The sequence below is a fragment of the Octodon degus genome, unplaced genomic scaffold (genome assembly GCF_000260255.1).
Source record: "Octodon degus isolate 3935 unplaced genomic scaffold, OctDeg1.0 scaffold00010, whole genome shotgun sequence".
NCBI lineage: Eukaryota > Metazoa > Chordata > Mammalia > Rodentia > Octodontidae > Octodon > Octodon degus.
In genome coordinates this window covers 18,035,437-18,051,856 of record NW_004524586.1, presented here as the reverse complement: position 1 = coordinate 18,051,856, position 16,420 = coordinate 18,035,437, and the positions used below count along the sequence as shown (strand labels likewise).

The 16,420-nt window shown below is 38.5% G+C and overlaps 1 protein-coding gene and 1 pseudogene across 1 annotated transcript in view; both read left to right on the top strand.

The window, feature by feature from the left end:
- LOC101565432 (erythroid differentiation-related factor 1) overlaps positions 1 to 16,420 on the top strand; it is a 44,165-nt gene that overhangs the window by 5,188 nt on the left and 22,557 nt on the right. The window contains exons 2-10 of the mRNA XM_023709049.1: positions 1,113 to 1,237; positions 2,115 to 2,271; positions 6,053 to 6,154; positions 6,463 to 6,584; positions 8,739 to 8,850; positions 13,958 to 14,105; positions 14,184 to 14,292; positions 14,756 to 14,867; positions 16,077 to 16,337. Coding sequence (XP_023564817.1) covers positions 1,113 to 1,237; positions 2,115 to 2,271; positions 6,053 to 6,154; positions 6,463 to 6,584; positions 8,739 to 8,850; positions 13,958 to 14,105; positions 14,184 to 14,292; positions 14,756 to 14,867; positions 16,077 to 16,337 — 1,248 coding nt within the window. The remainder of the gene's footprint in view (positions 1 to 1,112; positions 1,238 to 2,114; positions 2,272 to 6,052; positions 6,155 to 6,462; positions 6,585 to 8,738; positions 8,851 to 13,957; positions 14,106 to 14,183; positions 14,293 to 14,755; positions 14,868 to 16,076; positions 16,338 to 16,420) is intronic.
- Positions 12,169 to 13,659, top strand: LOC101577908 (annotated as a pseudogene).

Below are 16,420 nucleotides of genomic sequence, written 5' to 3'. Positions count from 1 at the left end.
GGGTATACAGATGAATGTCCATTTTGTATCTGTGTATTCAAAGTGGTTAGGATAGATATATAGTTACATTCTGTTAATGAATAGAATGATTTGTTCTAGTGGTGTTTGTAAATAGAATATCAAGTCCCCATCTTGTAAAGCAATTAACCACTAAGAGGAATGTAGGCAGTGTGTTAGTTATTGAAACTGTCCTAGTGATTTGATTTGAAACTGTCTCATTGCTATTTGTTTATCAATAAAATTTTGAAAACAAACAAACAAAAAACAAAGTGGTTAGGATCAATATATAGTTACATTCTCTTGATGAATAGAGTGATTTGTTCTAATGGTGTTTGTAAATAAGATATCATGTCTGCATCTTATACAGCAGCTAACCACTAGGAAGAATGTGTGCAATGTGTTAATTATTGAAACTGTCCTACCAATTTGATTTGAAACTGTCTCATTGCTATTGGTTTATCAGTAAAATTATGGGAAAAAAACTGGAAAAAAACAAATAAAATGTGTTTCATGAGTATGTACTTGTAAAATAATATTAAAATTATCTTCTATAAAGGTAGTGGTTATGTATTATCTATCACTGTGAAAAAACTCCCAAGATTGTAAATTTTAAGAGAAAGGTTTATTTAGCTTAGCTTTTTTTTTTTTTTTTTTTTTCCTTGCAGAACCAAGGATTGAACTCAGGCCCTGGTGCTTGCCAGGCAAGCACTTATTCTATTGAGCTATCTCCCTAGCCCTAAGAGAAAGGTTTATTTAGGCTCCCAGCGGCAGGGGTCTCAGTCTGTGGCCAGCTGGCTGTGTTGTGAGGGTTTGGGACAAAGAAAAGTCATGGCAGGTTGCCTGCTGCAGAGAAAACTACTCGTGGCGATCAGATGGCAAAGAGAAAGCCCAAGGGATGGGATTCCAGAATCTCCTTCGGTATACCCTGGTGATCTAACTTCCTTCCACTAGGCTCTCCCTCCTTCAAATTCCACCACTACCTCATAGTGCCGCTGGGTAGGGGCAAACCTGACGGGAGCCTTGGGGGCTGTTGAGAATCTGAGCCATAGCTGAGGTGATACATCATTTCATTTGTTTATTACATTTGTTTAATAATTTTTCACATTATTCAGACAGGTGATTGGACATGGTTGAAAGAGTTTTACCAGAGATTGATAGATCAGAAGTGGCAAAGGAAGAAGAAGAGCAAGGAGCACTGGTATCAGAAGGCTATTCTTTCCAAGTTTTTATATTACAGGTACTTGGCTACTTGTTTATGCTTCTCTTAGGAAGAAAAATATATTGGTAAAATTAAGTTTTGCCAGTGATATTAACACTGTTGTGGTTGGGTTTGCAAGGGAAACAATTTATTATGGAGCATATAATTTATAGGATTATTTTACAATATTCATCCAAATACTGAAATGCAAATGAGCATGGGAAATCTGTCCACACACTAAAGACCCAAAGAATCCAGCTGAGGGCCTGGGTCCAATAGCCATATCCTGCATGAGTCCAGCTGAAGACCTAGAGCCCATGACAGTGTCCTCTGAGTCCGACTGGAGGCTTAGATAGAGCCCAGGACACTATCTCATATAAGTCTGTTTCAAGGCTCTGCCCTAGGAAGGCCCAAAGGTGAGCGATAGAAGCTAGAAAGTCTGCACCTGTGCAATGAAGGCTCTGTGGCAGCAGGCCCAGGCATCTGCTCTGGAGCCAGGAAGTGATGCTCAAAGTAGCAGAGCTCTCCCACAAGCACTCTAGGCATCCTTAGCAATAGTAAGGTCCTGACCTCCTCCAGTGAGACTAGCCAAGTTCGTACCAGGAAAGCAAGCATGACAAGCTTCTTCAAGAGATGCAGTAACCCACCTCTTCCTCCCCAGTTCTTTCTCCTTTTATGCTGTTGCCAACAAGCATCAGGTGGACTCTTTATACCCAGCACCATGCTGATTGGGTTTATCTGGGTGTTACAAGTTAACCACCAGTTGTCAGTTCACTACAAACATGTTTTTCTTGTTTTATTCCTGTTTGACAAATTCAATACTTGATTATAGTGTCTTAGTTTTTACCAATAGGTACACTGTAATGTGATGTTAACTTTAGTAATAGTGTGATTTTTAAAAAAATTTCTTACCCAGTGTCAATGGTGATGGAGCTGCCCAGCCTGTCCCCTCTGCTGCAGAACAGCAGGAGTCACCCAGTTTGGATGAGACACATGATTCAGAAAGGGTTTCATGGCCTGCACCCTTTGAAATGGCTTCCTCTGTTTCTGAAGACCCCAGTGCTTCTGGTCAGGTTCGTTAGTACTTGAATAATAACTCTGTAAACTCACTTAGGAAGGCAGAACCAGCTATTTTATTAAAAAGACAGAAAAATAAAAATAAAACTACTGACTTGTGTATCACAATTAGAGAAATAGTTTTTTTCAGTGTTTTATGGTAGAATTTACAAGAGCTATTTTGAATGACTAAATCAGGTTTATTATTTCACTTAAAACATTTTAAGTGGTGCATGCCTGTAATCCCAGCACTCAGGGCGAGGCAGGAGGATCTTTGTTAATTTGAAACCAGTGTGGGCTACAAAGTGAGCTCAAGGACAGCCTGAATTGTATAGTGAGACCCTGTCTGAAAAAGACAAACATTTTAAAGTAGACTATTGGTTTATCTATCAATGCTGATTTTCTTCATAAAGCAATAAGAGCATCATATAGCTTCATTTGATAAAATACATTTTTCACTTTAGACTTGTAACAGGTATCTATCAAATATTGAAGACGATAGGACTTTTCATAGTTTAAAAACTGTTTCACTGTAAGTTCATCATATTGCTAAGCCTAAAAATCTTAATATTTTCTAGTTGAGGTTCTTGCATCTTAGCCCATATTTATAGTATGAAACTTTTAGAATATATTGGGTTTTCTGTCATGTCTTGACTTTTTATTGCTTTTTTTCCCTCATTATGTCTATCAAAGAATAATATAACTCCTCACATATAAATTGTTGGGTGTATACATTCAGAAAAATATATTGATAAACCTAAAAGAAAATAAAAATAAGATCAATAACTCACTGAATTGTTTTTCTTCTTTGTGTGTATTCTTATATAATAAACACTATTCTACTAGATTGTTTCTGTCTTCTCAGATTATAGAATTGAGGAGTGCATGCATTTTACTTGACTTTAGCTTTAATAGGTTTAAAAATAAAATTTGGCTAAAACTACAGAGTGAATTTAATTTTTTTACCATAGTGAGGAAAGTTTAACCAAGTGGTGGCAATGTTCCATGTCATGATTTGGAGACTAATTATGTGGTAACTTGTTTAACAATGTAGGGGCAGCCGGCATAAATCAGCGATAGAACACTTGCCTGGTATATATGAGGTCTTAGAGTCAATCACCAGCATCACAAGAAAAATATCTAAATTGCAATTAATTATTCTGTTACTAATTCTATTAATGTTAATAATTTTATTGTTTTATGTACATTATTTTATGATTATATGCCAGCAAAAAGTTTTTTAAAAATTCACTCAGTGTTGCTTACCTTCAAAGGTCGTACCTGATAAAAGAGCCACAGAATAGAAATAGTCCTCTGCTGCTGCCCATCGTGCCCTTCTCTCAGCTTCATATTTGTCCCCTTTCCCTGCTTAGAAGTTGCTGTGAAAGATCTTAGACACTAGAGAATCAGTAAACACACACGTGTGCAGGAAGCAGAATGGCATTTATTTAATGCCTCTTGTGCTCAGCACTTTGATATACATGTTTGTGTGAATTTATTTTCCTGCCTGGAGCTCCACGTGGAATAAGTGTTGAACTGAAGCCTGAAAAGCAGATGTTTTTCTGTGGTCAAACAACTTGTGTAGTCCAAGATAGGGTTTATGTATTTATTTTTTATTTTTTATTATTTTATTGAGAAACAAATAGCAATGAGACAGTTTCAAAACTGATTAATAGGACAGTTTCAATAATTAATACATCGTACATTGTTATCTTCTTAGTGGTTATCCATAGTACAAGATGCAGACAGGATATCTTGACCAAACACTATTAGTACAAATCATTCTTCTCATTGAATTAAGTGAAAGTAGCTGTATATCTATCCTAACTATTCTGAATATACAGATACAAAATGGTCCTTCCTTTGTATCCCCTTTTTTTTGGTTTAGTCCTGTCAGAGATGGGTATCCCATTAGCGTCTAAATACTATAGGTACGTGAATTAGGCAAAACAGTCCAACACAGTCCAGCAGTTCACAACAGTAGTGGGTATCTGCAGAAGTTGCTGACTTGAGCCTTTCACAGCTCAGCGTATTAATATGGCTTTACTTTATATACCAAGTTTTTATACTTTTCTGCTGGATGGTTAAGACAAAGATAAAGCAAGACCTATATGACAAGAAATGCAACTTTTGTATGAGATAAGAATCTTTTTTTTTAACTGTGGATTGAACTCAGGCCCTTGCACTTGCTAGGGAAGCACTTGTTCTACTGAGCTATCTCCCCAGCCCCAAGATAGGGTTTAAATGCAACTCTTTCTGACCTCAGTCCTGTTCCCGCTGCAGTAATTGACTCTGTCCATTTACTCCATACACACTGAGGAAGGCCCTGGAAGCAGTCAGCATCTTGGCAGTGGCAAGCCCATACACAGGTAGTTGGATAAAAGTAGTATTTTACAAAATGTCTTGTACTGCTACAATTTCCACATTAAAAAATTTATTTACATTTGCAGGCTATGACCTCATCGATTTTTGTTCCCCAGACTAAAACTGCCAGGTTGAGCCCTTTGTAAGCAGTAGTAGAGGTCACACAAGTGTCTGTGGGACCTTGGAGCCAAATGATCTGTGAGAACATTGTAACCCACAGCCTGCACTCCTCCCAAAGGAGTTTTTTGGCAAGTAATTTTGGGAAGTGGCCCTTAAGTTGATCATTTGTCTTCAAGTACAGACAACAAAATAAAGTTTGAAGTTCTGTTAGGGCTCCGGATGGAGAAAGCAAGACACAGTAGATATGTTGAAGATATCCTGGCTTGAAATTATGTGCATTTGTAGGTAGACCCAAGCCTGCTGGCAGAGGCGCAGAAGAGGAGAGACAAGATTGTATAGAATAAGCAGCATACACACATGTTGATCTTGGGATCAAGCAGAAAATTGGCATTAAAGGCTGCAGGTAGTATGTATGGATGGCAAATTGCATTTTAGACTGAGTTTACCACAGCGAAGTCTTTTCCCGAAATTAACTCTACCGAATATATTAAAACCAAAAAGTGTTCTGAAGCTAAGTTCAGGAAACCCTAGGTTGTATAAAAATGAAGTAGATTTTTTTCTTATAAGACCCTGAGAGGATGTTAGTTTTTGTTTTTTTGAAGGAAGGGGGCAACAGTAGACATTGTTACTCTACAAAGCAAGGACAGTAGTAAGCAGCATTTTTCCCATCATAACTGCAGAGGTTTCCCTAGCTTTCAGGGATCTTAGCTGCTGTAGAAACCGCATTCGGACACACTAAACTGAAGACCACTGTTAGAATGATGTTTCAAACTTTGGCTGAGTTGCTGAGGAATTTTTCAGTTTAGAAGACATGGGGGGGCTGGTGAGATGGCTCAGTGGTCTAAAGCACCTACTTAGAACAAGGTGAGCAAAGTACAGGGACTGTGGTTCAATCCCCAGCACCACATGCCAGTCAGCCCTGCCCCCTGGTGGGCTGAGCTGGCCACACACACACACACACACACACACACACACACACACACACACACAAAAAAAAAAAGACATGGGGTGGGCTTACAGAGCAATGGTGGTGACATGTACCAGTGGATGAGAAAATGAGACTTAGGGATTTTGTAAGCTCCTTCCTCTGTCCCATTTGAGTAAGATCTAAATATGATTACCTTCATGAGGCTGTGATAATTGGGCACTAATGCAAGCAGTAAGTGATGAATGCTGTGATTTCAACAGCACGAGCTTGATTCACAAAGGTAGATCCAGGTGTGGGCTTTGATGCTTAGGTGTTGCTGTTTTAAAGCAGATCAGTTTTAAGCAGTGTTGGCAGCAGAATCACCGTTATCCTTGCAGTTTTCACAGGAACATGAGCGCCTTGAGCCCTCATACATAGTGGGGCACATGGCCTCAGCACCCAAAGAACAAAGCCTGAGTAATTTGTTCAGTGATGGGGAGAACAGCCAGGTATGCTTTCAATATGATCAAGTTAAAATACATAGTTGCTGGTCATCTTTTTTTTTTTTTCCGGAACCAGGGATTGAACTCAGGCCCTTGCGCTTGCTAGGGAAGTGCTTATTCCACTGAGCTATCTCCCTGGCCCATCTTTTAAAACCTAGTCTCAACTGGAATATAAGGACAAAATCCACTTGATTCTGCCAATTAACACTCTGACTTTATCCTGTCTGTTTTCCTTTTTTTTTTTTTTTTGGTCTTTCTTTGGGGCAAATTGTAGTTCTGCTGTTTGTTATAATTTTTCTCCCTTTAAACTAAAGGGCCTTAAAAATGATGTTGTTCAGAATATTCTGTGGACATTTGAAGATATCCGTAAGCTGGTTGGATCAAACATGCCTATTTTTGGTCGAGGCAGATACCCAGCAGTCAGCTTACGTCTCAGGTAAGCCAACATCTTGTGCTGTGGTCTCCCTCATGTTAATGTTTAAATACTTCAGCATTAGTGTGCATCTGTTGCTCCCTATCTTTTGGGGCATCCTCTTCTTTTTCTGGATTGTTTTCACTTCTCCACTTCCTTTGCTGTGGCAATGAGCACAGTAAGGCAGGGCCTGCCTGCTATCAGCGAATGCTGACACCCCTGTAGCTAATTGCTCATTCCAGACCTAACTGGACAGACCTCTGAAATCTGTTGTACTTGCCTCCTTTTGGGTTTGAACCTATAGCTTATGAGGTTACAGGAAAATATATTTGATTAATTTAAGAGGTGGGGGGCCGGGGAGATGGCTCAGTAGGATAAGCGCTTGACTGGCAAACGCAAGGATCTGAGTTCAATCCCGGTTCCACCAAAAAAAAAAAAAAAAAATTTAAGAGGTGGTTTGACAGCTTACTGTTAACTGGTTGTGAGCATTTTTCTTAATGATGCATGTGTATTTGTTTCCCTAACCCAGTGTGAGTTCAGTGTGACATTAGGTACAGTGCTCCGTCTTTTCTCAGGTTGTGTGAGGAGCACGCAGGAGACTCAAGTCATGTACTATATTTCCTTCTACTCTTACTAAAAACTTTGTAATACCAGTGAAAAATGCCAAGCTTTGGGGACAGTGTTAGGTATAACAAAAATATTGAGCTGTATATAGATGTCCTCAGTCAAGAAAGCACATATGGTGTTTCCATCAATGGAGAATAGAGCAAACGCACTTAAATGGGAAAATAAGCGTCAAGTGATGTATTTTTATTTTATTTATTTATTTTTTTCATAATTGTTTTGAGAAACAAATAGCAATGAGACAGTTTCAAATCAAATTGGTAGGACAGTTTCAATAATTCACACATTGCATACATTCTTCTTAATGGTTAATTGCTGTACAAGATGCCGACATGATATCCTATTTACAAACACCATTAGAACAAATCCAATCCCTCTATTCATTAAGAGAATGTAACTATATACCTATCCTAACCACTTTGAATACATAGATACAAAATGGACATTCATCTGTATACTCTTTTTTTGTTTCATTATTTGAATATTATAGGTGTGTAAACTCAGCAAAATATTCTAAAAGAGTCCAGTAGCCCACAATAGTATTGGGTCTTCTGCTTGACTGGCAATGTCAGAAATTGTTGACCTGAGTCCCCTATAGCTCAACATAATAGCATGGCTTTATTTCTTATATTTCATTTTTATACTTTTCTGCTGGATGGTTAAGACCAAGGTAAAGCAGGACCTATGCAACAAGAGTTGTAACTTTTGGGTCTGATAAGGTCAGTGAAATCCCCTCAGGATTTATGATGAGATCCTGTACCTCAGACTGTAGAACCTTTGTCAGTGTCAGCCATGTGGATGAGTCACGGCCATTGCCTGGCCAATGTGCTCTCTGTGAAAGCCTGAAATGATATTTTTTTTTTAATTTTTTTTTAATTTTTTTATTTATTTATTTTTAATTATTTATTTATTTTGTGTGTGTGTGTGTGTGTGTGTGTGGCCAGCTCAGCCCACCAGGGGGCAGGGCTGGCCGGCATGTGGTGCTGGGGGATTGAACCGTGGTCCCTGTGCTTAGCTTAGCTTAGTTTAGCTTGTTCTAAGTAGGTGCTTTAGACCACTGAGCCATCTCGCCAGCCCCTGAAATGATATATTTTTAAACATCTTAATTTGTAGCAGAATCTGTTCCTCCCCATTATGCTCGGTACCCTTGCTTCTTAGTTGCCCAGGTCATAGTTCCTGTTCCAGTTTCAGTGCTCCTGTCTCTTAGAAACTGCTGGGCACTGTGATACACATTGTAGAACCCCGTCTCCAGTTGAAAGCCATTCTGCCTCTGTACTTCCTGCTTGCTTGTCCCATATAAGCCTAGACCATGAGAGATCAGGGCCTGATATTCTGGGAATGATCCTGAGTAGAGTTCATCATTGTACATAACTTTGCCTCCAAGTCCTGGGTGTCACTTATTGTTTCTGCTTGCCATTGAAAACTAAATCTGCAGGGGAGAAGGGTCAGTAGAATTAGCACTTGCCTGGCAAGCGCAAGGGCCTGAATTCAATATCCGGTTCCACCAAAAAAAAGAAAACTAAATCAAGTAACACTAGGAATTTGCATTTTTAGGTATAACAACAAGCCAATCAGTGTGCTCACTGGAATTGACTATTGGTTGCACAACTTGATATACTATGTACCAGAGCTTGTGATGTGTTTTCATATAAATGCAGTTGTACAGGTAAGATGCAGAGTGACTTTGCTAATATTTTCTTGAAAGCTAATTTTTGTAGAGTATGTCATGAAATCCCTTGAATGCTAAAGTGTATTTTTCATAAGAAAGATAGAAGTGAAAAAACTAAAATATGAGTGTTTTTCCATTTAAGTTGGTTTTAGCAAAATTCTGGAAGTTATAGGAGTATAATTTTACAGATAAGTTTTGGGATGCTTATAAATACAATGATACCTTAGTTCACAAATTTAATTTTTTCTACAATTTTAGAAAAGATGGCCAGTTTTCTGTTATGTGGATCAGATGACCAAGATTGTGTTTGTCACCTGATGCAGTTTGAAAAAAAACAAAAATAAAAACAAAAACAGAACCTTGCCAAACACTTTTGTTGTGAACCAAATTGTTTGTATACAGAAGTGCTCTTGAACCAAGGTACTGCTATATACTAAGACATATGTTTGTAACTGTAGAACTCTACTGTTCATGCCAAGTATGCACAATAGTTAAGTGAAACTATCTATACAGTGAATGCTTTTTCATTTTACACTATTGTGGATTTGCAGGATTTTTTTTTTAAGACCACTGTGAGAGTAGGACAATAGGAACTGATTCTTCCTGAGTACATTCTGTTTAGGAGCATTTCATTCCCATGACAATATTAGAGGGAAACAGAATACATCTGGTTACTACTCAGATGTAATCAAGTGGAAAGTAATAATGTGCAGTGAAAACTTTACGAGACAGGAAGTATTACACGTGTTGTACTCACATGGGTCTGGATACTGGAAGGCTGAGATCACTCTGTGTTGGCCAGGACAGAAGACTTCATGGAAGAAGTGGGTTATTTTCATACTTGAGTGATAGTTAGTGTCTCAAAAAATTAGAGCTACTACCCTTTAAAAGACACATCTCCATAAAGGAAAGCAGTGATAATATATGCCATTAGCCAACACAGGACTAAATAACCAAATTCAGATAATAGGAAAATCCATGGCCCAATGATGGGGAGTATTGAAGAGTTTGTACTTGCTGGGCATGATAGTGTGCACTGGTAACCACAGCCTATGGCAGGGATTACAGCTTGAGGACAACCTTGGCTCCATAGTAAGTTCAAGGCCAGCCTGACTGCATAGAGACCCCCTGTCTCAGATGAGTTTGTACTTGCTTTAGTTGGAATCCAGGAAGACTTTGCCTCTGGAAGGAAATACATTGTATTAGAACATTAATTTGGAGGTAACTTATAGAATAGGCAGGGAGGCCTAGGAGACAGGAAGGGGTTTTCAAATATTGTACTGTTTTTGTGAATAGTGTAAGGTACTTGTACTACAGAGGAGACATGAAGACTCAACAGTGGTAATAATATCTGGCACTCGTTGTGGACGCATTTGGTTGTAGATACTTTACCCAGTGCTTCATGTGGGTTACCTTACTGATCTTTTTAGTTATTACATGTACTGTTACTCTCACTTGATAATGTGGGAAATGGAGGATCAGGAAGCCAAGTGAGTTGCCCAGTCTGTGGCTAATAGGTGCTGCTGCCAGTGTTTGAGTGTATTTGCTGGATTTGATGATAACCCACTGATTTTCAACCTAAACTATTATTCACAATCACTTGAGGTATCTTAAAAAGTTTACTTCTTTATATATATCTATATCTATATTTATGTACAGATAGATAGATATAGATACATAGTATATCTATATGTATATGGCTGACAGTGTGCCAGGATCAGTAGGATCCATATCTCTTTGTATACGTACTGTGACATCATCACCGTTTAAGTGGCACCATGTAGGGAGAGGCTTGTGGGGGAGCCAGGAAAGAGGAGAGAAGCAAGTCCAGTGTTTGTGAGGTGCAAGGGAGGAAGACCTGATGGAATCCCAGGGTTTTGGGACCAGAGTAACAGCCATATCACTTGCTGAGACAGGGCCACTTAATTGATTTAGACAGGAAGTTATATGTTTCCATGACATACTCAGGTTGAGGACATGATAAAAATGTCCAGTGAGCATTGTGATGGTGCAGCAATTAGAAAAGAAAGTCTAGAGAAAAAATTAAAGCGCCATCTTCCTAGGGACTAATAGATTTCATCACCAAGGATTTATTACAATCACACATCAGAGCCTTTCCCTACAAGGGTAGGAGGATGGGTCATTGAGAGATGAGAACCAGAACAGTGCAGTGTGAAAAGTGGGAAAGAAGTGTTTTAAGGGAGTGAATAACAAAAGTGAAAACTGGAGATGAACTAAGAAGGATAAAAACCGACCTTGGACAACTGTTTGGTGTTATGTTCTGATTGATTTTGGAGTTTCAGGTCATACAGCACTTCAGAAAATGTGGTAAGAGGCATTGAGGAAGGTCTGCACAGAAGACAAGCTGGAAAAAATATTGATGCACTTTAAAAATAGCAATAATGCCAGCTGTGCAGTCTTTACTCTTGTTGCCATTGCCACTTCCACCCGCTGTGCTCCATCCCTGCAAAGAAAGAGTCCACAGCTTAATGAAGGAAAATGTCTACTAGGAAAACATCCCAAGTGATAATCTTCTCTCAAGCCACTGACTCTAGTATTAGGGGAAAGAGTAAGCCAGAAGTTCATGGTTTTTAAAGTTCTGCCTTCATTTACCATCTTCCCAGTCAAAATCCATCCAATCAGATGGAAAAGAAGTGTTGTTGAGTACCTTCTGTGCTGTGGTGCAGCAGAAATGTGATCATGCCTTGACCCGAGGCTGTGTGTCTAGGAGTGACTCTTGGGAGTGACTAGTAGGGAGCCACCATTGCAGGTGGGGTGGGTCAGCTCCCTTTGATGTGGGAGCAGGAAGATTCAAACCTCCTTTTAAACTCTCCCATGTGGCATAAGCTTTTATTTTATAGGATTTATATCCTGTATTTGGCCTCTTTTTTCTTTTTGTATTTTGGGGAAGGGTCTACGGGGTGTTCAGGCTCTCACTACTAGATCGGACTCATAGTGATCCACCTGTTTACTGCCTCTCAAGGGCTGGATTTACAAGCCCAAGCCACCACACCCAGTCTCAATCACCGTCTCAGTGTGCTCCAAGGGGGCGTGGTGGCACCGCAAGCACGGGGTTCGGATCGAACCCTGTCCCTGAGCCTACTTTCAGGTACTTTAATCCGCTGAGCTATTTGGCTGGCTCTTTGGCTTCTTTTTAATAAGAAAGATATTACTGGGAAACCCCGTGTCTGCGGAGCGGCTGTAGCCTGTGAGCAGCGAGATCCAGGGACAGAGTCTCAGCCTCGCCGCCACCATCCAGAGACCGCTGTGCCCGTCCGTCCGCCGCCACCCACCTGAGACACAGAACATCCAGGCATGGATAAAAATGAGCTGGTGCAGAAAGCCAAACTGGCCGAGCAGGCTGAGCGATATAATGACATGGCAGCCTGCATGAAGTCTGTAACTGGGCAAGGCGCTGAATTATCTAATGAGGAGAGAAACCTTCTCTCTGTTGCTTATAAAAATGTTGTAGGAGCCCGTAGGTCATCTTGGAGGGTTGCCTCAAGTATCGAGCAAAAGACGAAGGTGCTGAGAAAAAGCAGCAGATGGCTTGAGAATACAGAGAGAAAATTGAGACTGAGCTAAAGGATATCTGCAATGATGTACTGTCTCTTTTGGAAAAGTTCTTGATCCCCAATGCTTCACAAGCGGAGAGCAAAGTCTTTTATTTGAAAATGAAGGGAGACTACTAGGGTTCCTTGGCCGAGGTTGCTGCTGGTGGTGATAAGAAAGGGACTGTGGGTCAGTCACAACAAGCATACCAAGAAGCTTTTGAAATCAGCAAAAAGGAAATGCAACCAACGCACCCTATCAGATTGGGTCTGGCCCTTAACTTCTCTGTGTTCTATTATGAGATTCTGAACTCTCCAGAGAAAGCCTGTTCTCTGGCAAAGACAGCTTTTGATGAAGCCATGGCTGAACTTGATACATTAAGTGAAGAATCATACAAGGACAGCACGCTAATTATGCAATTACTGAGAGACAACTTGACATTGTGGACATCGGATGCCCAAGGAGATGAAGCTGAAGCAGGAGAAGGAGGGGAAAATTAACTGGCCTTCTGACTTTTGTCTGCCTCATTCTAAAATTTACACAGTAGACCATTTGTCATTCATGCTGTCCCACAAATAGTTTTTTGTTTACGGTTTATGACAGGTTTATGTTACTTCTATTTGAATTTCTATATTTCCCATGTGGTTTTATGTTTAATATTAGGGCAGTAGAGCCAGTTAATATTTAGGGAGTTGCCTGTTTTCATCTTGAGATGGCCAATATGGGGAAGTGGAATTTTTATACAAGTTACAATTGTTCGGCATAGTACTTTTGGTACATTGTGGCTTCATAAGGGCCAGTGTTAAAACTGCTTCCATGTCTAAGCAAAGAAAACTGCCTACGTATTGGTTTGTCGTGGTGGGGAGTAAAAGGGATCATTGGTTCCAGACACAGGTATACTTATGGTGGGTACTTTAAGGCCTGGAGCACCTCCGAGGCTGGGGCAAAGACAGACACCCCGCGGGTCCTCCAGACATGGAGCCCGTGTGCGGGGAGTGAGCAGTCCCAGTGTGCACATCTGTGCCTGCAGCTGCAGGGGTGTGCCTTCAGATGAAGTCGTCACCCATTTACTCTGGATAAGGGCAGAAACGGTTCACATTCCATTATTTGTAAAGTTACCTGCTGTTTGCTTTCATTATTTTTGCTACACATTTTATTTGTATTTAAATGTTTTAGGCAACCTAAGAACAAATGTAAAAGTAAAGATGCAGTAATTGCTTGGTATTCATTATTTCGTGTATATCAAGCATAGCAGTTAACAAACAAGAACCATGTATTTAACTTTGTTAGGTTTTTTTTTTGCTTTTGTGATTTTTCTTTTTGATACTTGCCTAACATGCATGTACTGTAAAAATAGTTAATGGGGAAATAACTTGAGATGGTGACTAGCTTTATTTAATGTCTTAAGAAATTTTCATGAACAATCTAATTGTTAAGAACATATGTATTAAGTTCATGTAAGTGGAATAAAAGTCTTATGAATGGAAAAAAAAGAAAGATATTGCTTTCTTATATATCCTCTTAAAATCCATCTTCTATATGTGTTTTACAGAAATATGAAATGATGAAGACAGAAGAGATACCCAATTTGGAAAACTCTAAGTTTTCTACTGAAGTCATAAAAGATATTGCACAGAACATTTTGTCATTTTTGAAACGTAATTGTACCAAAGAAGGACATACATATTGGCTCTTTAAAGGTAAGCTAATTCCTAAATGGACCATAACTGATTTGTGTAACTACTATAAAATAAGGTGTGTTTATATTTCTTTAACAGCAAATGGCAGTGAAGTAGTGAAGCTCTATGATCTCACTACTCTGTGTGAAGACACTAAAGACAAGTACAAGAACCCATTCGCAATGCCAGTGGCCATTCTCTTATATAAGTGAGTGCTTTAGGAATTTAAGATGAAAAAAAAAGAATTTAAGATGAAATGGTCTAACATAAAATTTTAAGTGTACAGCCACAGAACACCAAGAATGTTAAATACCTTTTAAATTTTTCATGTGAAAAAAATACATATAGACCTGGATATATCTATATCTATATCTATATCTATATCTATATCTATATCTATATCTATATCTATATCTATATCTCTATATATGAATACATTGTACCAAATGTTATTTTACTTGCTTGTAAAACCAGTATAAACTTTTTGGGGTGGGTTGGTTAAAACACAATGTTTGATTGCTAAAAGAAGAAAAATACACATGTTTAGTTGCTTCTTATGCCTCTTTTTCTTTATGCCTCTTTTTCTCTTGCAAAAATATGTGTATGCCTAGAGTTCAGTCTTGCTAAGAATGATGGATGAGGATTAAAACTGACATAAACATTTCTTTCAGGGTTGCTTGTTACATGATGAAGGAGAAGAATGAAAGTAAGGAACACTATGGGACAATTAGAACATTGCTCCTTAATTGTGTTAAGTTGCTGGATAAAAGCAGGCATCCACAGGTAAGACTCTAGTGTTCTGATAGAGAATTGTCTAAGTAATAAAGCTCCCTAATTCAATTCAACCCCGTCCATTACTATATGTGGCTACTGAGCACTTACAATGGACTTCATCTGAATTGAGATGTGCTGACAGTGTGACATACACACTGAATTTTGAAGAGTGTACGTGTACACAAATGTTGACTCTTCTTTAGTTTCCAAATTAAATATAATATTAACGGTAATTGTACTGGATTTCACTTTCTGTGAACCACTACTAGCAAGTTTAAAATTTTGTATGTGGCTTGCATTATGGTTCTTTTATACATTTAATACTCACATAATTCTAATAGTGTTACTGTTTCTTCTTTTGCCACTTTTGGAAGGTCAAAAGCTTGCGTCTTTTAAAAGGCCAATTTGTATAAATGGCTATCTTATCACTTTAGTGTAAATAAGGTTCATATTCTACAACCAGTTGAAATGTTAAACTATTTTCCAGCACACACTCCACAGTGTTACACAACTCTGTCTGAATTTGAAGAATGCATAAGTTCGTATAAAGCTAATTATATCTTGCTGAAATCGTGAGATGTTGTATGTAAGATATGTGTTTTTTCTTTAATTTTTCTGTATTATTAATCATAGCCACATCCAATTTAGAGGTAAAGATTATCCTAGAGACCATCCTCAGACACTTGTTTTTTTTTTTAAAGACAAATGGCAAAATAATTGTTGAGTGCAGTAGTAGTGTTTAGTGCTAATTGTGTAGCTTACGTGTAAGTCAGAAAATGGTATTAAGACTATTGAATATCTATGGTTAAGAATTAATAGATGATAGAGTGGTTTAAATTATATCTGTCTATGTATGTATACACATATATTGCTTAAATCATATAAATCATAAATCCTTAAATCATTATATATAAAAATTTTAAGAGCGATCAGGCTGGGTATGGTGGCACATACCTATAACCCCAGCACTCCGTGAATTAGGCTGAAGCAAGACAATCACAAGCTCTGTGAGGATTTCACAGAACACATTCAGGGTATTTGTAACTCTGCACCAGAAACAGTTGTGTGTGTATATGTATTATAGTCTACTGAACACAACCTATGTGCAGAACTCTTCTGAAAAATTGTTAGTATTGTAGTAAAATTAATTCCTCTTCAGAGATTTAAATATTTTTGATAGCAGTCACTTATGCATATTTCTCTTATTCTTTTACAAAGATTATTGCTTCAGTCAATTTCATGCTGTCAGAACTTTTTCAATTGGATGAGCCTAAAAAAGAAGAAAGTTCAGAATCTCCTTTAAATAAGAAGTCTGATGAAAGTCACAGTAAAGAGAAAGAGGAAATGCCAGACAGCAATGAAAACAGATCCTACAGTACCAGCTCTGCCCCATCAAATGATAGCAGAACAGTAGCTATAATTAAGTCTGTTGGAGAATTGTCAGTACCAGAAAAATATAAATCCATTCATCAGATCAGAGTAAGCATGTTAAAGTTTATCTTCTAGTTTTATCGGGGGAAATAAGAACTGTTGTTCATTGAATACAACTAGCCTCAGAAAAC